Consider the following 22740-nt stretch of genomic DNA (forward strand, 5'->3'; position numbering starts at 1 on the left):
GCTGACCCGACAGACGATGTTCTGTCAATAGAAAAAACTATGATGTTAGAATGCGGGAAAAATGTTGTCCGAAGCCATTGGATATATGGAATCAAAGGTAATGAGTTAAAAATGAAACAGAAACGTATTTCTAAAGGATTTTTTATTATTATGTATAGGGGTATATAATAGGGGTTAAAATATGAAATTGCCGTTTTATTGCAATAGGTACTTCGAATTGACATAGAACCTTCATGGTTGAGATTTTTAAGTGAAACTTTTTTCACATGGTGCCTATGTAGTCCTTCTTTTAAAAAATGTGCAACATTCGTTTATCGGCTTTCGATTGTTTTTTTCATTCAGCTAATAGACAAGAAAGATAGATTCTTCGAAAAATGTCTTTAATGATTCTGGACTGGAACGAGCTGGGCATCAATATTAACGGGAAATACATTACCCACCTTCGAGGTCACTCGTCCAATCCAACTCGGATGGGCAGCGTTCGGGAAGTTCCGTAAAATCTTCTCGTCCAAAATACCACAGTGTCTGAATACGAAGGTTTTAAACCAATGTTTGTTGCCAGTGATGACATACGGAACGCATACTATGTGCCTTATGGGGAAGCTCATTGTTGCTCAGCGGGCAATGGAGTGGGCTATGCTACGAGATCGAATCAGAAATGAGGAGATCCGTGGCAGTGGGCAGGGCATATAACTCAACGGACAGATGGCCGTTGGGGAAGTAAGGTCCTCGAATGGCGACCACGTACTAGAAGGCGTAGTGTTGGTAGGCCAGGTATTATAAATTCACCAAAGAAATTAGGGCTATAAAAATAATAATGAATCGCGCCGGTTGCGGGCGCGTGTGAAGTGTTGGTAGCGGAAGTGTTCGTGCTGTTTTCGGGCGCTTGTCGAGGCACTTGCGGAGTTCTGGCGCGAATCAGGGCCCTTATGAGACGTGCTCCATGTTAGCGGGTGCTGCCTACACAACTGTCCAATTCTGTCATTGTCAATTTCCCTCTAGATTTCCCAGGGTGATCCAGTAGTCGTAGTATGTTTATACTGTGGTAGATGTCAGTCTTATGATTATCAAAGATTATTAGTCAAATGGTATAATACATTATCAATCATTGTTTATTTTACATAAGTACATTATTCACAAAAAAGAAAACAGCATAGAATCACATTGTCGATCTTTGTAAATGTAACTAGTGGTTAATGTTATGTCTGTCTGCTAGTAAGTTTTGATAGGTAATATCAGTTTATTATTATTAAATCATTTTGTCTATGACATACTTTATTGTCAGTTGTCACAACATAACGATCAGGTGTCATGTGAGTCAGTGTCACTGTTAACAGTGAAATCGAAACTTACACGGTGTACCTAATTTTCAATTGTCATTTGTCATAATATCTCAAGTCTCAATACACACATTTCAATTTTAAATAATAATTGACATTAGATGGTTTTTCGGTAGCTAACACGCGTGAGTCGAGTGTTATTACAGTTTATAATTACATTTTCTCACAGTGCCTATTAATAACTTGTGTATAGCAGTTTTTATTATCTTATTGGTGGTGGAGTATTTTTACTAGTAAGTATTTATTAACAATTTAACATAGATATCTAATTGCGTGCTTACTAACTTAGACTTACTACCAACTTATCCATTACGGATATAACCCCCCTAGAACCTCCGGATCCTCCGGATATTCCATTACCTGGATCGAAACGTCGTTTACAGGACAGCGCAACACATAACGCAAATGCAGTCTCTAAAAAGACAATTATTGATACCGATATGGCTTCTGCATCCATACAGAATATATATAATCACCCAACTTTAGTTGTGGGGATTAAAGAATACACCTCATTAGATAAAGGTCCATTTATTATTCATGTTTCCCGCACTGAAGAAGATCCCTCTTCAGGTTTAACAATAAGACCTATAAAATTTGGTCAACTTTTACACAGACATAAAGTTGCCAATATATGCCCGGATGGTATTCAAAAAGTTGGTAGGAATAAAATAGCAGTAACCTTCAAATCAGCATCAGATGCCAACAAATTTTTAGATAACCCACTTTTAACTGCAAACAAATATGAAGCAAATATACCTAATTATAATATTACAAAGATGGGTATTGTCCGCCAGGTTCCGGTGGACTTATCCATGAATGAGTTTGTCGAGTCAGTTGATCTTCCCACAGGTTGTGGAAAGATTTTAAAAGCTCGCAGACTCAATAGAAAAGTTATTGAGGATAACAAAGTTTCCTGGATCCCAACCCAAACTATAGTTATTACTTTCCAAGGACAATCACTCCCTACCAGAATATTCCTATTCCATAACTCCCTTCCAGTAGAAACTTACCTCTTCCCCACCATTCAATGTCAGAACTGCAGCAGATTTGGACACATTAAAACTACATGCAGATCCAACTCAAGGTGTTATAAATGTGCCCAATCCCACTCTGGTGACTCATGTAATATACTAGAAAAAGATGCAAATTGTATTAATTGTTCTGGACAACATTTTTCCACCAATAAAGGTTGTCCTGAACATGGTAGGCAAAGAACAATTAAAATAATAATGTCACAAGAGAACATCTCTTATGTAGAGGCAGCAAAGCGTTGCCCAAAATCTACAAGGCCATTCACAGAAATTCTAAGTAATCCTTCCTCATCCCATAATGCCCCTACAACCCACACAAGCCAGACTAGTATTCCTTCTGCTCCAACTACCTCATATAGGAAAACGGTTACTTCTCTTCCACACTCTAGAGCCCCATTAAGCAAGTCCTATGATAAAGCTGCTCATCAGGCCATTATTGCTGAGGTACCTTCAGTGTTCCCCAATGGCTCAGCATTAATGCATCAGTCTATTCCCTCCTCTACAGTACAGAATGAAAACCTCCTGGAGGTTCTCCTTTCACTCATTCTAAGTCTCATATCAAGTAACACTCTTAACATACCGTCCAACATTGCCCATAAACTATCTCACATCTTATCCCTTTGTAACAATCATGGCCCCAGTGACCATCCTTCAATGGAACACCAGAAGCCTACGTCCTAGGAAACCAAGCCTTATTCATCTTATAAATAAATACCTTCCCTCTGCCATCGCCATATCTGAGACATGGCTGGCCCCTGGATCACACTTCAGGGTCCCGGGCTATGCATGCCTCGGGGATGATCGAGCAGATGGTATTGGTGCAGGCTGTGCCTTATTTATAAGACGCACCCTTCCCTTTTCCCCAATAATCCTTCCAAACCAACATCCTGGTATAAATATTGTTGCTGCAAAAGTTTTGAACATCTCCATGGTCTCTATATACATCCCTCAACCTCATTCAACTATGATTGCAGACATCCTCCATTTAATCTCGTCTATTCCCTCTCCTATGATTCTAATGGGAGATTTTAATGCACATCACATGTCTTGGGGCTCTAGCACTACTGATTATTTTTCTCTTTCCCTTCTTGATATTTTTGATGAATGTAATCTCTGCATAATAAATGATGGCTCTCCAACCCGCAGGGTTGCTCCTTCTCAAAATCCAAAAAGTGCAGTTGACCTGACCCTATGTTCTCCTTGTCTTGCTTCTCTTATTTCTTGGAACATCCTTCAAAATTCCAATGGCAGTGATCACTATCCTATTATCATTTCATTACCTGATAAAGTAATCCCTGCTCAAAATTTTTCCCCTTCTCTCAAATACAGATTAACAAATGCTAATTGGCAGCAATTTTCCATTTGCCTTGATGAAAAAATTTTAAGCTTTCCCAATTGCCAAACCATTCAAATGCTGTTGAAAATTATAATAAATTAGCAGAGGCCATGATATTTAGTGCTGACCAAAATTTTTCCATTAAAAAACCATCCAATAGTAAAATTTCAACTCCTTGGTGGGATTCAGATTGCACCAAGGCTGCTAAGGATAGAAAATTAGCCGAAAAAACATATAATAGGAGCATGACTTTGACCAACTTCATTAATTATAAAAAAGCTGCTGCCAAGGCCACTAATTTATTTGCCAAAAAGAAAAAACAAGGTTGGATCAATTTTTGCCAGAGCTTATCTCCCTGTACTCCATCTACAATTGTATGGAAACAAGTTAAAAAATTTAGGGGTTCTTACAATCCTTCGGAGCATGACTCAAGTGTAGATCCATCTGTATGGCTTGAATCCTTTGCAGATAGGTTGTCACCCCCTTCAGTTCCTAATGAAGACTATCTCCCTTCACCTCCGATCCCTCTCTCATCAACTCATAGTTTAGACTCCCCTTTCTCTTTTTCAGAACTCCTTCTGGCATTGGATGGCTTAGTTGACACTTCTCCCGGGGCCGATGGCATCCCCTATTCTTTCCTTAAACAATCTTCAATCAGATCCCAAGAATATTATCTCAAAATTATCGATAACTTATTTGATGTCGGTGCCATACCTCCATCTTGGAAAAATCAAGTGATCATTCCTATACTCAAACCAGGTCAGAGTCCATCTAAAGCCACCAGTTATAGACCTATTGCCCTATCATCTGCTCTTGCAAAAATATGTGAACATATGATCAAACATCGACTTGAGTGGTTTGTTGAATACAATAACCTCATTTCCGATTCCCAGTTTGGATTCAGAAAGGGGAAGAGCTCATTAGATAGCTTGGGTATCCTTACCACTGATATAAGATTAGCCCTTTTCCAAAAAGAACCTCTTTTGGCAGTTTTTCTAGATATAGAATCCGCATATGATAACGTGTCTCTTCCTCTGCTCAGGAGCAAACTCATTCAGCTGAGTATTCCAGCGAAGTTAACTCGATTCATATGCAATATGCTAATGGAGCGAACAATTACCATTAAAGGCCCATCCTCATACCTACCTCCTAAAACAGTTTGGAAAGGTTTACCTCAAGGTTCTGTTCTCAGTCCTTTACTATACAACCTGTATACCTCTGATATTTCTAGCACAGTTACCCCCTTTTGCCAAATCTTGCAATATGCAGATGATATTGTTCTATGTACTTCTGATAAGTCTATACAGGCTTCTTCTATTCGTTTGAGTCATGCTCTAGAATATCTCTCATCATACCTCTTGCAACATGGGCTAACACTATCACCTTCCAAAAGTAGGGTAGCTTTATTCACCAACAAAAGACGTCTCCCTGTAATCAAAGTCAAAATTTACAATATTGAAGTTCCTTTTGTCGATAATGTTAAGTTCTTGGGTGTATGGTTGGATCAAAAATTGACAGGTGTAAAGCACTTTAACTACATCTCCCAAAAGTGTGAAAAAAATATTAATATCCTTCGCTCATTATCTGGCGTTTGGTGGGGGGCTCACCCCTTCACCCAAAGATTGCTATACAATGCCATAATTCGTAGCCACATGGATTATGGCACGTTACTTTTGGTTCCAGGCAATAAGGCAGGTTTAGATAAGTTAGACAAATTACAGGCAAAATGTTTGCGCATTATATTAGGAGCTATGAAATCTAGTCCTATTAATGCTATGCAGGTCGAGTGTGTAGAACCTCCCCTCTCGCTTCGTCGACAGTTCCTCGCTAATAAACTGTTTTTTAAATTTGCGGAATTCCGGGATCACCCTTTGCTGCATAAATTAGATCAATTAGTTGGCCTATACAACAATAACCAAATTTCTCAAGATAAGAGATCATGTCTTGCCCATAGTTACCTATTGTACTCTCAACTCCCTAACCCCTTTTTTCAACTTTCGAAATTACCGCTATTCTCAATGCCTTTCAATGCACTCACCTTCCAACCCTTAATAATTTTAGATCTGGGCATTAATAAGTTCACCATAGAAGCTAACAAAACATTTTCTCATGTTATGCATTCAGATTTCCAAAATTGGCATAAGATTTTCACTGATGCTTCTAAAATACACATGAGCCCAGTTGGTGTTGCAGTATGGATCCCCTCCACAAGAATTGTATTAAGTTATAGCTGCCCAACTGTCACTTCGGTATTCACAGGGGAAGCAATTGCTATACTTGAAGCTATTTTATTTATTAAGTCCCATGGCCTAAACAATTCTATTATATTATCAGACTCCAAAAGCTGCCTTCAATCCATCCTCTCAAATCCATTTCGCTCAAAAAGTAGGTTTCCAATTATACTTAAGATAAGAGAAAACTTGAAAGAGTGCTATGATCTCAACATCAACATAGTTCTAGCATGGATACCAGGCCATGCAGGTATAATCGGCAATGAAAATGCTGATGCTTGTGCCAGGTCAGCTGCTCATACAGGTTCCCAACAACATTCTCAAATCTTCTCTCATGACTTGTGCTCCACTTTGAAAATAAATATGTTTGAGAGGTGGTCAAACATCTGGCAGGTTTCCAAAACTGCTAAAGGCGTCTTTTATGGTGATATACAACCTGTAATCCCTTTAAAACCGTGGTTTTCGAAATTTAGATTCCCCAATAAATCAATAATATCAACAGTTTGCCGGTTACGCTTAAACCACTCTTGCACTCCAGTATTCCTAGCCAAATTAAGAATTAGAGACCATTCTCTATGTGAATGTGGACTTGATGAGGGAAATGTAGACCATTTATTCTTTAATTGCCCTTTAATGAAGTCTTCCTTGTACAACTTTATACCTCCTGAAATCCCCCGCCCCACCTCCATGAAATGCCTCCTCACCTTTGTTTTCACTCCTTTTGTAAATACTTTATGTAAATATATTAAACAGAATAATATTAAGTTATAACTAACACAATAAATGTTTTATATAAGTAATATTATCAGTGTTTGTCCATTATAATCTAACAGCATGTATATTTGTTTCAGGTATAATAAGAAAATAAATCTGTTTTGATTCTGGGCACCGGTCATTACAATAATCACTTATAAATTCGTTTACACCGATCAAATGACACACTCTAAGCTTGTTGGTCTACTGAAACGTGACATTGGCGAGTTGTGGTGCCCCTTCCACAGAAGCCACTAGAAAGAATAGAATAGAATAAATAATAATTATTAATTAATATGTTATTTGCTTCATTGCTCATCAATAGTTCATAATTTAATACTTCATTGAAGGGAATGATAACTTCAAGTTCATAATAATAAACATAAGAAATAAGTATCACAGAGGACTTTTAGATTAACTTGATAAAGTATATTTTTATTCTAGTGAGGTTCATCTCTTTCCAGAAGATAATTATATTATATTTTATGATCCCTGCTTAATACTTTAGGAGGTTACCGACCCAATCGAATACTCTGCTGAGTCAGAGAATATGTAACAGTACAAGGCTGAGTGCTTATCTTAAAAAATATTCTATTATTGTGTGACTCTTAAATAGGTGAGCTTAAATAAGCTATAGCTGAAATCTGAAGGACAATGTCCGAAAAAAAATGGAAGTAAGTATCTAAACGCGACCAAGATCAGTCACATCTTACTATTTTACTAAAATTCCCCAAATTTTTTGTTTTTCAGATCAAAAGAAAAAGATGAACCGAAAGATCAAAGAAAACGACATGGTCGGCGACAAAAAGTTGATGATGATATTGATAAGAAAAATAAAGGACAAACACAACCATTAAAAGGTACAATGGTTAAATTAATATGACAGTAATAAAATTAACTTATATATTATTTTCTTGAAATAAGTTCTATAATAATAAAAATAGCAACAACCCTTAATGTGATGATGCAGTATGGTTCTAGAAACAACTTAGAGTAACTTCCAATATTTAAATACTTGAAAAGTTAAACATCAATATAGTCAAATATGTCATAATATTATAATAATTATAACTGTGATGTGGCAAAACATTAAACTTTTTGAAATCCAGCTTTTAATGATGTAAACCAGGACAAAATAATGATTCATAAAATATATGAGATAATGATATATAACTTTATTCCATGTATAAATGTTCTGTGTAATTACTTTACCTTCAAAATAACAATAACTGCATAAACTGATATATCATCCTCACTACCTGGATGTTTTTACAACTATGTAAGGCTGGCAAGGCTCTTAAGGTTATGCCTCTGGTATTGCAAGAGACTGAGCACTTAACATTAGGCCCTGTACAATCTATGACTCTCATAAATTTTTTATTTTATTTTATTTTCATAGGGTGGCTAACAGCCGTCAATACAAAAACATATATCTACATGTTTATATATAGGCCAATTAAAAGCCTCCACAAATAGAAATAAATGATTATTATATTCTGTTACAAAAGTATTCATGTTCTGTATCTATGTTTTCTGTTTAGGAATATATACTTTTATATATTTAATACTCCAAATATAAGCAAATATTATAACGGAGGATATAATGTATAATAATAATAATATGTAAAACTTTCGTAATTATACTAGCTAATTATTAAGAATTGGTTAATTCACCTTTCAGAAATGAAATCAGAACCGCCTCCACCTGAATTTTTCCAGAATTTAAAAAGAGAAACAGATGAAATTTTAAAGATAACAGAGGAAGTAAATTCAAAGTATAAGAATAAAGAAATTAAGAGTAACTGGGCCAAGTATGAGATGCATATTGAAAGTTATGATGAAATTGAAGAGCGAGAAAATTTAGGAGCTGATTATGAGGTAGATATAATAGTGGAGGAGTATAGAGACTTGAAATATTAGTATAAAGCTTTAATTAAATAGTAATTTTGAAATATATGTGGCATGTTAAAACCAATGAGCTCCAAAAGTTCTCCAGAAATTCTGTGCATTCTTTTTATTAATACTTTTATAAACTCTATTGCCATACAAAACATTACAAAAATAAAATGAATAATTAAGCTACATGATGAAACAATAGGCAAAAGGAAAAGGCTCAGCTACACCTGACATGGAATCATGGATTTTTGTTTCCATGTAGCACTTGGTAACTTATTACAACACAAACATTTTTGTGTTATATGAATGTTTTATTATTTTTAATCATTAATAAAGTATTGATTTTACAAGCTTTAAAAAAAGTTTTTATTAAGTTAACTTTTTGACCTTTATATTGCACAAATTTATTTCATCTTTTATATATCACCAGCAAATCCTATGTATGCAGATATGTTTAATGGTTATAAGTGAAATCCATATTATATATATACTATGTATTCCTATTGGGTTTTGAAAGAAAAAGAATTAAAGAAAAAAACTTTATTTGTGACATTCGAGTGTATTGTAATAGAAAAACTATAACAATTAAAACTTAAAAAAAAATATTGTAAACAAAATTATGAAATATTGTTTTCAATATGTCGCAAAGTAGTCCCAATTTTTATGCTTATCCTTTTTATGCTAAATATTTATCCTTATGGATCACTTGATGGTTAGTGATTACTAAAAAGGTAATTAGTTACCTACTATAAACTAGGCTGGCAGTAGGCGAAATTTACACTATGCACAACTGTCTTACTATGACTTCCATTTAATTTTACTTCTAAATGTATACAAACTTGAAAATATTATTTCAGACACTTGCACTGGCCCCGATATCATTGGGTGGTCACTTTAAATTTAAATATGAAAAGTCATGGGATACAGAAGCCCACCCATCAATCTATGATAAACACTTTGATCGATTCATAAACACAAAAACATTTAAGGAAGCCCTTTTAACAATTCCATTTTACGAAAGAAATAGCATTGATGTGTCCATATTCACTGAATCTGATATCCAAAAAATGAACAATAGGGCATCAATGTTTAAACAAAATTATAAAATTCATGAGCCTCCTCCACCACCAGATTTCAGTGATAGCAAAAAACAGATAATACTCGATATTAAAAACACTTCACAACAGGCAGACAAGGAAATAAGAAATACTGAAGAAATTAAAAACAAAAGTAAAAAGTCTTCTTGTGATATCTCTGATGAAAATTTATCAATAATTATCAGAGAAGAGGAAAATATTGTCATACCTAAAGAAGAATTGATCAGCGATATTAAATTAGAAGAAAATGAGAGAATAGAGCCATCTAAACTAAATACTACTGTAATTAATGATGATAGTGGTTTTAATAGTGTTTTAGAAGATCTCATAAATAAAGAAACTACAGTAATTAATGATCATAGTGGTTTTAATATTGTTTTAGAAGATCTCATAAAAAAAGATGCAGATTTAAGTAAAGAAATAGAAATTACATTAGATAACACAGTTAATCATGAAGACAATGATAAAAAGAGTAAGTACAAAGAGTTATTATTGTTTTTTATTTATGATATGATAATTAATATAGTTTTTCTAATAACCATAGATTGTTAGATTTGTGATGCATACATTTTGTACAGGTAACTAATAATAGCTGAATAAATCACAAACGGACATAACTCACCCATATACATTAGTATGGTAAAATAAAATAACCCTTGAGATAATTCAATTCTTTTCTCAGTAATTGTTCTAATTGCTAAATATCATGTACAAATATATAAACATTAAAATCAATTGGTGGGTGATTTTACTCAACAATTACATATTTTTTTAAAGTATTGGAATATTCCACAAGTAAAAGTAACATAGTGTGTGAGCATTGGTTTGTTAGCACCCCTGATTTGGTTTTCACTTCCAGCACTGACAAGTAAGCTCCACTTTTCTTTAAAGACTGTAATTATGACAAGTGTCTATTAAAAAAGTGAAAAATGCATTAACTATTTCCATAAATATAACTATAAAATAGCAAAATTGCCTTTATATAGTCAGATATACCAAAAAGTACTTTTGCCGTTTTTTAATTATTAATTTATACCTGGTAATAGACTTATCTTTGATGTTGCAGTTAATTATAGAGATATGTACATTATCCAATATAAGAATTACTAATTTTGTAGAGATGAGTTTGTTTTTGCCCACTATTCATATTATTTGTCTCACAGCCTTTGAAAAAAGTATCAATAAGTTTAATAACTTTTAACAATCATATTATAATATGAGGCCATGAGAATTATAGTGGTCTAATTACATTTTTTTTACAATATTACGTATATAATAACAGTTTTTTAACTGTTAAATTTAGTAAAACTTAACTTGTCTACCCGAAAAAATGCGAGTTTTAATGGCAAGTAAAAGGACAATTTTTCTTTTTTTCAATTAGTCCTTTTAAAATATATGAGATGTATGTGTTTTCGCCTGATTAACAAGACGCCAATGTGATGAAATTTATTGTATGGATTTAAGTCCAAAAACATGAATGAAATCTAAATGTGGTACTTATTGTTGATGACTTGACATGATCACTTTTCGAAGTTTCTTTTATTCCGGCTTCTGCAACATAAAACTATGTGAAAATATATACAAACACATATAAAAATTTGAAAACAAAATTTTATGTACGATGCGGGACTGGAACCCGCGACTTCGACCCGAGTGCTCTTCAAAATGAGCTAACCATTCGAGTGACGTATCGTCATAAAATCGCCACAAAATCCTGAGAGTTGAACAAAGCATACAAGATAGGGACGACACTCGGGTCGATGTCGCGGGTTCGTGTCCCGCGTCGTTTCTAAAATTTTGGTTTCAAATTTTATTTTTGTATTAATCCAAGAAGTGAGGGTTATCACTTAAAAACATAACAAATTGTACACACAAATTCTAATAGTTTCCATTTGAAATAATTTTCGGTCCCACAAAGCAATACATACCTACAGGTAACAACAATCTGTAAAATACCCTATTATGCTCTTACTTCTTAGTCCAGATCTGCTGCATCATTTCCTGCTGTCTAAGGCTGAGATCTATAAAGCGTATTTAGACTTTGCCCAGGCTTTACTTACGTCAAACTTAGCTGAGCGTGATAAAACGCGAACTTGACTTATGCATTGGGTTGTCAAATAACCATAATAACCAAATCAAAGATTACGCTAAGCTTGAACTCAGCTGAGTTTTACGTGAGTAGAGTCTTACTACGCTCTATAGATCTCAGCCTTATATCCCTAAAATGAAAAAAAAAATCCTAGCCTAGTATTCTTAGGACATTAAAGTACCAAATGCAGTAGAATCAATAAGATCAATTTTACTTCAGTTTGGATTTGTGCCGCATTCACTGCGAACAGGGTTATTTACTGATAGATATTATTTAGTGTCCGAAATAAAATATTGTCACAAATTTTTACAAAACCCATAGTAAAAAAGACCCGACTCGTATGTTTTCCAGCTATTTGACGGATTTAAAACAAATTTGTTAGTGTTGTTATTGGTTCACGTAGTCATGTTGTATGATCACGGAAAAATTGTTCCAAAGAGCAATCCTTAATGTGATGTGCTAACAAGGATTAGAAACCACCCAATACTGAATGATACTGTAATGACTGCACGTTTCATACGAAACTTAAATTTTTACTTAGACAGTCCCGCCTCTTATTACGCGTATTTACATCCTCTTTGATTATAACAGATATATCAAAGAATAGGTAACATAAAATGTTGACAAAAAACAACCGACTTCACGACAAAACACTATTCCAAATAATATGCACTAAAAGGTATAAAAATAATAAATTTTATACAAACTAATTAATTAATATAATTAGAAGCTCGGCTGTAATTCCATCTTCATCCGGCGGGATACCTTTGGTATAGTGTCGCGTTAATTTGGGGTTAACAGGGTCGTCACCGGTTTTCAGCTTCGTCAGTTGGCTCTGCCCAATAGACAAATCTCGTGCGAATACTTTGGAGCCTTTGTTATGGCTCTATGGCCGCCTTTACACAATCTGTATTATGCGTATATCGCGAGTCAATGACTTGGAGATGTTGTCTATTTAGCTGCCTATACTGGGAAGCATCGACCGGGGACTGAATTGCCATTTGGCGTCTTACATCCATCAATTTGAGGTTAGAATCTAAGATTTTTCCGGTTCTTTTTGAACGGCTGGCCTTGAAGAACTTAGACTGAGCCGTTTGAACAGTTGTTATTCTACTCCTCCACGTCAACGTAGTCACCGAGGCATTCGAAGCGGTTTTGCATTTTCCGGGTTTTGGATCTGTATGGGCGCGGGTCTGAGCATAGTCTTCACCAGACGAGATTGCTCCAGGTTTTGATTGATATAATATGACAACTTAGATTAGATATTTAAAGCACACCGTGCCATGCTGCCACCCGCTTCCTTAGGGGGCGTCCATAAATTACGTGAGGTGTTTTTTTGAAATTTCTGTCCCTCCCTCCTCCCCTAGTGAGGTGTCGTCCCTCCCCCGGCCCCCAATCTCACGTGAGATTTTTCAAAATGGGGGTTTCTTACGTAAACGTGTTGGATTGTTATTGTAAAAAGAAAAAGAAATTTTGTTCCGTGCTTTTATTTACGACTAGTTAAGATTAGTAATCAATATTGCTGAGAGTTATAAGTGTAATAATAATTTAACAATAGAATACTTACTTAAATCGTAACTACTGTGATTAAAAAAAGAATATCTACTCTAATTCAGTCCGTGGAGAATCATGCACGGTCTCAAGAGAGACTATTGGATCCAACATGTCCATATGATAAAATGGATCAAATAGTATAATTTTTTTTGTTTCAATTAGAAAAAAAATTGCGTGATATTTTCCGAGACCCCCCCCTCTCTGCAACGTAAGATTGGATGAGATTTGACTCGACCCCCTCCCCCCTTAAACATCTCACATAATTTATGGACGCTCCCTTACATCATAAGGTTCTCAGAAGCAACCACTTATAGTTGCGATACCTAATGATGCGGCATAGTGCCTGAAATGACCAGCTTTTTTAGGTATTAATTAAGGCTCATTGTACTTGAAGCAACTTACACATTTTGTTATAAAGAAGCATATGGTGCTCGTAAGTGACTGGCTTGTTATATTATTTCAATACTCATTATGCTCAGAAAGGACAGGTTTCTTTTGTTTTTAACATACGGACCTGAAGCTGGTTTCACAATGTAAAATCTCACGGTGCGACCTTCTTAATATCTCGTAATCTTAATTTTAAGGTATGCAAGATGATGTGTTTTTAAGAAAGTAATTTTAAGTTTAGAAAAAGTATATTCTAAGCATATGCTAGTTAGTTAGCATATGCTAAGAATATACTTTTTGAGGAGCTAATTAGACCAGTGTCGATAATTTTTGAAACCAAAAAAAATAATAGTAGGATGAATGAACCCATTTGAAATGGAAGAGAATATTACAAAAATGAAGGAAAAATAAATTACGAGCAATCTGTGGTGGTATTTATAAATGTAAAAGGGATAATAATTTAGTGTTATGCTATCCATTTTTTTTTCATTATTATTGATTAATTGTAATTCATATTATTACCGCTACGAAATAATGTATAAATTCTCTATGAAACGCCTTTTGATGGGCTTAAATTTTCCGAACATTTACCATTGTAATTTATATTTTTTTACACTATCGGAAAGTAGAGATTTTGACGAACAGAAAACAGACCAATTCTTTGATAAAAGCTGATATTGTGACGGGTGAATTTTCGATTTAAAATAAGGGTTCTTTTTCGACAAAATAAGGTGAAAAAATAAATTTTTCAATTCTAATAAATTACAGTGTATTTGGGACAGAAAAAACAAAATTTTCACCAAATTTCGTAACAAAAAAAATAGTTTCGAAATAAATAAAAAACCTAAAAACTTTTTGAATTTTTTACAAAAAATTGAGGATTATTATTAAATTGTAAAAACCAAATTTGTAGATCTAGATCATTGATATACAAAAAAGCCAAGATGCACAGTTGCGAACAAAAGTAAGACTCAAAACTGTCGCCAAACACTCGTCTATACTATAATAGGTACTTATAGTCAAACTATAAACAGTTTTTTTACAAATTGAACCTTATTCACAGAAGTAAAAGTTGATTTCACAAAGGAGTCCACAAAAAGCAATAAAATTTTATGATCGAACTTCGTCGCTAGGACAAAGCATGGATTACGTATATTTCTTATATATTTTTTTAATTCAATGAAATAATTAGGTTGGAAGAGTTAATTAAATTGAGTTCTAAACACAATACATAGATACTTAGAAGTTTTCACAACTTTCATCTAAGAGTTTATTTTAAATAAATAAATATATTTTTTGGGTAGGATATGTGTCTAAATGAACGAAACATGTATTTATTAGATAAACTGTTTATTATTCAAATATTACAATTAAACTTAAATCTATTATTATTTTTTAAAAGTCTTGGTCATAATTATAATTGTTTAACACTAGGAAGCACATCAATTTCCTTGGAATAAATTTAGTTTATTATAAAGTTGTCGTTTTGAATTCGATTTAAGGTTTTCTGTTGTTAAACGAACGTCTATGAACTTTTCTATAATAGCTTTTATAAGACTAATTTTGTGATTGAATAAAGCAGGTTGTTGAAGCGAATGTGTATCAATGCTAGAAAATATATTTAAATACAAGGCATGTTTTAAAACCAAGGAACACAAATTGGCTTTCGTAATTTTTTTACTATTGATGCGCTGTTTACGTCTTATAATCTCCTCTGTTTTACTACATACAGTGTAAACATCTTCACTAGCGTAGCAGAGACCACCAAAATCCTTTAAATCTATTAGTTTGTGAAACCATAACTTGTTACGTGCTAGTGTAGAATCTTTGCATAGGTCACATTTAAGTGTTTTTAATAGATGTCGGACCACAAATCCCGCAATATAACCAATAACAACAAGGAACAGCCGTTTTCAGAAGACGTCATCTGCCTTTTGCAGTTACATATATATCTTTTTCCAAAAAGTGCTCTGAACAAACGACGCTAGACTTATTCGCCTTATAAAAATCTCCATCACACCTCTGTTTGCTGACGTTTGATGTCCATTGTCCACATCCCAAGCGAATCTAAAATATTAAAAATTTTAGTAAATTATACACAGAAATCTAAAGCAATATTTTAACATATACGCCTATATTACCGAGAAGGGTGTGGCAGAGGTACCCACATTTCACCTGATATGTTTAATAACATTCTACTTATAAAAAAAGTTCCAACAAATATCTAAGTATTTGGTTAGGAAGTATTTATGAACATACAATATTGATTTTACTATTAATGGGATTTGATGTAATTTGATTAAAAAGTATTAGAATAATTATAACGTTTAACTTGTAAAAACTGTAATAGAAAAAAGTTTAATCATATTAATAAAAAAAAACATAATGAAAAACTTCGACTCCATCAAGTAAGAACAGAGTCCTTTGCATAACACTACTAAATTATAGGGAGACCGATAAGCATCGTTCTTACGATGACAATGCGGTGATTGAAATTTGCCGTATTATACATGACCGATGAGTTAAGTTTTGAAAGAAATTAAATCAAAATCACTTATTACTATGTTTATTAAGTTATAAGAACCACAAAAACAAATTAATAAACACTTTTACTTACCGAAAATACGATATCCCATCCTTTTTTAACGTTCTTGACGTAATATTTTTACAGTTTCGCATCGAACACTTCGGCATTTTCGACGACGTTGCACTGACGCGGGCGATGCGAGACTATTTGATATAAGCGCACAATTTTAGATTGTGCGCTTATTTTATGCGGACGGTTTTGAGATGTTGACTGTGTATCTTGGGTTTTTTGTATATCAATGATTACGTAATTTCCTGCTTGCAGTTTTGTCGTAAATCGAAATAACCCGTTGTTTTACCTTAAAACACCACCCCTTTCCCTCTTCCCGACCTCAGATCGCCCGTAATTTTCAAAGGCTTCAGCACTGGTCTAAATAGGACAAGGAGGAAATTAGATTTATTCTCACTTTATTTGACGCCCTTCGAATTGTGATATAACCATAGACTTACAATATACTAGCGTAGACAAATAAAGTATGCGAGAGAAAAGAATTAGCTCCTATTTTGAATATATAAACACTAGCTAACGCACTCTTTCGAAAATATAAATGCTCACGAATTATTTGACTCTCAGGTCATCTATACGCTATATATAAATAATATCTGGATGACTGATGATTTTTAAGAATGTTGAAAACTTGAAGAAAAAAACTAATAGGACATCTGGATTCGAAGTTCGAACCGGGGTCTTCTGTTTTCCGGATCACCCAATGTCCCATCTGAGCTATTATAGTATTGTATATAGTGACGAAATTTACCTTTGTATTCTAATGTTATTGTAGCTGTTTCCCATTAAAACACGGATAAAACTACATTTTTTTAAAATTGAAACCTAGCTCGATCGATTTCTCGCCCCGAAACTACCTGTATACTAAATTTTATGAAAATCGTTAGAGCTGTTTCCGAGATTCAGTTTATTTTTACAAGAATTGCTCGTTTAAAAATATAAGATAACAGAATCCCTATTACTTTGCACTTAGAGCCTTTTTTTACGTTATTAGTGTTTATAATAATAAAAGAGTAGGTAAAAATTGAATTGCAAGCATCATTTCAGGATTTGATAAATTCAGAAATTAAAACAGGAATAAAATTTGAAAACAAAATTTTATGAACGATGCGGGACACGAAACCATGGCGGTCACGATCTCTGGCGTTCCGTGGCAGTGCTCTCCCAACTGAGATAACCGGTCGAGTGTATATATCGCCATAAAATCTTGTGTGCTTTGTTCAACTCTCAGATTGTGGCTTCATCTACAGGATCTACTTTACAGTTAATAACCTGCTCAACCGCAATATTTGCACATTAGGGAATTGACTTGAGATGTCGCTCTTGTAAATCTAAACACAACTTGTTATGTTTTAAAAGTTAAAGATACCCTTACTACTAGGATTAATACACGAATAAAATTTGAAAACAAAATTTTGTAAAAACGATGCGGGCCTCGAACCCACGACTTCTGGCGTTCCGTGCCAGTGCTCTCCCAACAGAGCTAACCGTTTGAGTAACGTATCGTCATAAAATCTTGTATGCTTTGTTCAATTGTGTAATAATCCTAGAAGTGAGGGTTATCACTTTTAAAACACAACAAATTGTTAAGAAATTAAAAGCAAAATATGGTTTGTGCAGCTTATGGTCATCAATTGATAAGCATGGAGGACTTTGGATGGTATTTGATCACTTCCACATGTAACATTATTTTACCTAGTCTTTGGTAGTTTTGGTCGGTTCACAAAGCCCATATGCAATCTTTAATTATAAGTGATGTACATACTAAAGAACTAGTATTTAACTAAGTATATACATCCCATAAAAGAAATCAAAACATGGTGAACAAGTATTTTATACTGCATGTGTCTTGGCCAGTGGTCTTCTAATTAGTTTTTATTTTTCAGCTGGAATTGAAACATCTGACAAGGTAGATCTTGAGAAATGGCTGGACGAATTTTTAGACACAAATTAATTGTAAAATGTATGTATATAATAGTGCAAAGGAATTAAGATTTATATATTCATCTCAGATTTAAACATATATGTCTGAAGACAAGAAGCTTCTCTTACCACTTGATGGATCAATCCTATAGAAATGAAAGTCAAGGTGAATGAGGGGCATATTATCTAAAACATAATTGTGAAATTGGGAGCAAGAATTGCAAGAGAGAGAATACCAATAAGTGGTGTCAAATTTTACAATTACAGGCTAAAGTACTACCAAGTTCTCTCTAGATTCCTGAAATAACTACTTAAGCAGTATCCAATAAATTTTACTTCTAAAATGCTATTGGAGATTTTAAAAAGCACCTTCTAATGACATGTAAACCTATTTTTGACAGATTTATATGAAATTTAACTATTTATTATGAATTACTTAGGCACATGCAAGATAAGCTGAATAATTTTATTATTAGTTCACAAGCAAAAGTAAAGCTGCCAAAGCCAAGGAAAAACTATAGTGCAATATAATGATCACATATAAATAATAGTGTTGAAGATCCGATACAGATTTGTCCTGCACTGTACTCAATACATTTGGTTATTAAAAAACATATTAAATTTCAGTGTATTTATTCCTCATTTATTTTCCCATTTCTATTACAGTAGGTACTGAATTTGATACCTATATAGGTATCCTATATAACTACTGAATTTGATACCTATATAGGTATCAATCAAATTCAGTGATTTACAGTGCCACAATTTGATTGGTACCCTTGTTTTAACAATTTGAAATAAAAATAAGGTAAAGGTTGACAATTCTTCAGGTTCAAATAAAAACTTCTTGACAAAAAAATGTAATTCATCAGTTTGAGACTAACACTTAAAAGTATAATTAAAGAACATTAATAAACATTGAACATTAATAACTAAATTAAATAATCCTCTTGATTGGTGCTCTTTCCAGTTCTTCCTTATCTTCCATTCTAGTTGCTCTTCTATTGATTCTTTATAGGAAACTGCATCTATATTGTACATTTAATAAAAACAGCACAGTCAATGGACACCTGCAGTAGTGGTAATCAATTTTGACATCTAATAGACTCTGGAATCAATTAGAAGCAACAGAATTGTTATGAATTTATAACCACCACCACAGCTGGTTGTCTGTGAGGCACAAGATCGCGCGCATGCATTATATTTCATGGTGTTTAACTTGTCCTGAAGACATTATAGTACACAGTTGAATTGAAAGTACCACAATGTTTTCAGTCTTACAATCAACAGGCCATTACTTAACAACATTTGCCATTTATAAAAACATTTTTATGAATAATAATACTAGGATAGGATGAACAGGAATAAACATGGTCTCTTACAAAATAAATGTTTTGGCTAGATATTAAAAACTAAACAAAACACAAACTGAGCCAGGGTTTATTTAGTAACGATAATTAAAATTTGATTCTGGATATTCACCTCTTCGGTTGAAGTAGTTGTAATTAGGAACATTTCTTGCATTGAGTGATTGAGGACTATCGGGTTCTTTTAGTGACTTCGCCTTTGCTGCTAACTGTGACACAAGCTGCGCCGGTGTAAGATGAGCTAAAGAAATTTGAGCACTGCTGCCACCCATTGCGTTGAAAAGTGCCTTTGAATTGTACAAATCTTCATCCAATACTTGAGTATGCACTGATGAAGAGAAATGTTTGGGATCAACTGCAGTACCAACTTCACTAAACTTTGTATATTCACGTATTTCACACACTTCACACACAGGTTTTGTTGTCTGAACTGCTACATCCTTAGTATTATTCGATGTCATTTTTGGTCTTGCTACTATTTTTTCTAATGACAAAGTTGTAATAACTGTGTCAAGAACTTCTTTGTTGCGTTGGCTAATCATTGATTTGTTCATGTTGGAGAAGTAAAATTCCATAGCTGTTTGTCTTTTTAATGGAGAAACAAACTGTGGTTCAATACACTTTTGTTCTTGTCCAGGAAAGTGGCTTATTTTCAAACGGTTAGGCAAACTCAAATTACCAAGACGTGAAATTGCTTCAGTGCAACGATTTATTACTGGAATTACAAAATATTAGTTATACACAAAAGAGATGTCTTAGCCAGTATAAAAACCAATATCACACTTTATAATAATACACAGACTTATGCAATAAGAAATAAGTAAAATAACAAGAATAAATTTACCCACCAGAAATTCTTTCTGTAGTCTCCATTCCATGGTTTAAACCTGCAATGTTAATTAATATTTCATAAAAAAAAACAGCTAGTAAAACTTTACTGTAAATAATGAATTTCACTCAAGGTGAACTTACTGTGACTGGGAGGTGCAAGTTTTAAATAGTCTTCATGGGAAAGTTTTCCATCAGCCACTAACTGCAATATGTAAAATTAGATTGTTTGAAATACATTAAACACATTTTAAAAATTATATAACAACAAATACAAAAATATATTTACTTTTGCCAATGCATCATAATGTAATATTGGTTTACTCTCTAATGATTGGGAGGGTACAGAATTTACCACTAAAGGAGGTGGAACCATTTCTGGATATGTATCAGGATTTACGGATACCACAGTACTAATTGGAGCAGGTACTGGTTGTGGGAAAGGTTCTTGCTGAGGAGGTGCATAATTTACATCATAGGCAGGATAAGCCTGTGCTTGAGGATATGTCGCATCATATTGTGATGTTTGCTGATATTCTCCATGATATAACTCATGTGTAGCAATTGAACTGTAGTTGTTAGGATAAGGGAAATTGGATCTTTTATCCTTTGCAGATTGAGAATAAGATCTAGAACGTGACCGAGATAAAGATGATCTTAGTGGTCTGTGTGGTGATCTTGATCTATGTGATCTTCTTTCTTGGGGGCTATATCTTCTGCTGGACCTTATGGGGCTGTGCCGCTGGGGACTCCAATGATGAGAATAATGTAGGCTTGTTGGTCTGTGTTGGAGTGGAGAATGCTGACGCCTATAAGGTGATACTTGTCTTCGTGGTGAGTTTTTCCATTGTGGTGAAACTTTCCGTCTTGGAGAATATTGATGTCGCTGTGATCCTTGCCTTCGTGGAGAATGATCTTGCCTTGGTGAATAATGTTGTCTTGGTGACTGATGCCAATGCGGTGAGATCTTCTGCCTTGGAGAATATTGGTGTTTTGAAGCTTCCCAGTGTCTTTTTGTTGGTGAGAGCCAACGTTGTTTTGGGACATTTATTTGATTGACTTTCTTGAATGATTGAGAGTCTCTTGAATGTTTTCTTGATTGTGATTCCAATATCTCATGCTTTTCATAACTTTTTTCCTGTCTATAATCGGGTTTTAATACTTTAGTAGTCTTAGTATCCTCATAATAACTATCCAGCTCTGTTCCTGGTGGCCGCAAGTCATCTTCCAGATGTTTAGCAAGATATTCTTTAACCTTTATTTGCTTATCTCGTTTTATAGCTTCTTTGGTCTTAGAGGGATCACGACGGCTTCCAGGCTTAATGTAATCATCCAGGTGATTTGTGGGTTTGTGATCTTCTTTACTGTCATTGTTACTTGGAGTTAAAACCGGTTGATCGTGTTGCGTCTTTTCCTGATGCGGTGCCATATCCTTTTCCTCATTATTTATCAGCTCACGTAAATCTTGAACTCTGTCTACATCTTCACCAAGAATATGCCTTTCTCGTGGATTATCACCGTCGTTCCAGCTGTCAATAACACTCAAACCTTCCATAAAATCTTCTTTATTAAAGTCATCAAAAAAGTCACTCGGAATATCTTCCGGTTCAGAAGTTTCTTTATCTGCCATCGAAATGAGGATGTCGGACTATTTTTCAGTAGGTACTTAAAAATATGAATAAATTAGAAACTCGAATAAAAGTCTTAAATAATAAGCATCAATAATTAAAATAATATTTCAGAAACAAGGATGGTAAAATGTATAACAGAAGAATTAAAGAGCTTGCCAAGTAAACAGGCTAAAATTCACATTAAAATAAACACAATATTATATTAAAGAGTTACTGTTCGCTATGATATTAATATTATTTTTAATGTGTATGTTTAAAACTGTATTGTACACATAATTAATTTACAAAATAAAAGTGCAATGCGATATGCAAGGAGTTAAATTTTGAAGCATAGTTTATCTAAGAATAACTGGAAGTCTTGAACTGAGCCACAGATGGACACGAATCTGCACCTAAAAACTGATCAAGACTTAAAAATTAAAGACTATATTTAAGTTACAAGCCAGAACTCAGAAGGCATTGATTGATGTTTGATTTTTTTTTTGTGGGATTTTATGACCTGGTAACTAAGACCTTTAAGTCGAGTCTTTTTTTATTATCTAAATTTGTATACTTTTCATTTAACAGTTCACTTATCACTTCACTTTATTTTATATTGTTAGAATTGTATTCTTAATATATTTATATAATGGTTTATAACTTCTTTTGTCTCTTAATAACTGATCAAGTGGAGGCGGGTGGGAT

General features: G+C 33.8%; 3 protein-coding genes across 7 annotated transcripts in view; 1 reads left to right on the top strand and 2 right to left on the bottom strand.

Annotated features, from left to right (window-relative positions):
• LOC126974277 (gastrula zinc finger protein XlCGF57.1-like) overlaps nt 1-22740 on the bottom strand; it is a 248705-nt gene that overhangs the window by 75428 nt on the left and 150537 nt on the right. The gene's annotated exons all lie outside the window — the stretch shown is intronic.
• On the top strand, nt 1095-18856 carry LOC126974285 (uncharacterized). Of its 4 annotated transcripts, XM_050821752.1 has the most exons (7): nt 1095-1573; nt 6790-7365; nt 7442-7551; nt 8373-8569; nt 9445-10156; nt 18194-18270; nt 18671-18856. In XM_050821752.1, the coding sequence occupies exons 2-6, from the start codon at nt 7346-7348 to the stop codon at nt 18259-18261; spliced, it is 1107 nt and encodes a 368-aa protein (XP_050677709.1). In that variant the 5' UTR covers nt 1095-1573; nt 6790-7345; the 3' UTR covers nt 18262-18270; nt 18671-18856. The 4 variants fall into 4 exon arrangements, with proteins under 4 accessions (XP_050677709.1, XP_050677710.1, XP_050677707.1 ...); XM_050821750.1 differs by having other exon boundaries at nt 1097-1573; nt 18194-18856; XM_050821751.1 differs by having other exon boundaries at nt 1097-1465; nt 18194-18856.
• LOC126974265 (serine/arginine repetitive matrix protein 1-like) lies at nt 18847-22481 on the bottom strand. Of its 2 annotated transcripts, XR_007731495.1 has the most exons (5): nt 20715-22481; nt 20570-20630; nt 20446-20484; nt 18953-20312; nt 18847-18915 (listed from the first exon to the last, which is right to left on the bottom strand). XR_007731495.1 is itself a non-coding variant. In XM_050821722.1 (4 exons), exons 1-4 carry the CDS (start codon nt 22053-22055, stop codon nt 19675-19677), a joined length of 2079 nt encoding a protein of 692 aa, XP_050677679.1. In that variant the 5' UTR covers nt 22056-22481; the 3' UTR covers nt 18847-19674. The 2 variants fall into 2 exon arrangements, 1 of the variants encoding a protein (XP_050677679.1); XM_050821722.1 differs by having other exon boundaries at nt 18847-20312.

This window comes from Leptidea sinapis, chromosome 32, assembly GCF_905404315.1.
Source record: "Leptidea sinapis chromosome 32, ilLepSina1.1, whole genome shotgun sequence".
NCBI classification, from domain to species: Eukaryota; Metazoa; Arthropoda; class Insecta; order Lepidoptera; family Pieridae; genus Leptidea; species Leptidea sinapis.

Bases quoted from the DNA above. Each gene is read 5' to 3' on its own strand.
- LOC126974265 (XM_050821722.1), bottom strand. From the start codon at position 22,055: ATGGCAGATAAAGAAACTTCTGAACCGGAAGATATTCCGAGTGACTTT. The intron at 20,485-20,569 runs GTAAGTTCACCT...TTAACATTGCAG, and splicing joins ACTTGCACCTCCCAGTCACA to GTTTAAACCATGGAATGGAG. The intron at 20,313-20,445 runs GTGGGTAAATTT...TTGTAATTCCAG, and splicing joins GACTACAGAAAGAATTTCTG to TAATAAATCGTTGCACTGAA.
- LOC126974285 (XM_050821752.1), top strand. From the start codon at position 7,346: ATGTCCGAAAAAAAATGGAA. The intron at 7,552-8,372 runs GTACAATGGTTA...TTCACCTTTCAG, and splicing joins ACAAACACAACCATTAAAAG to AAATGAAATCAGAACCGCCT. The intron at 10,157-18,193 runs GTAAGTACAAAG...TTTATTTTTCAG, and splicing joins TGAAGACAATGATAAAAAGA to CTGGAATTGAAACATCTGAC.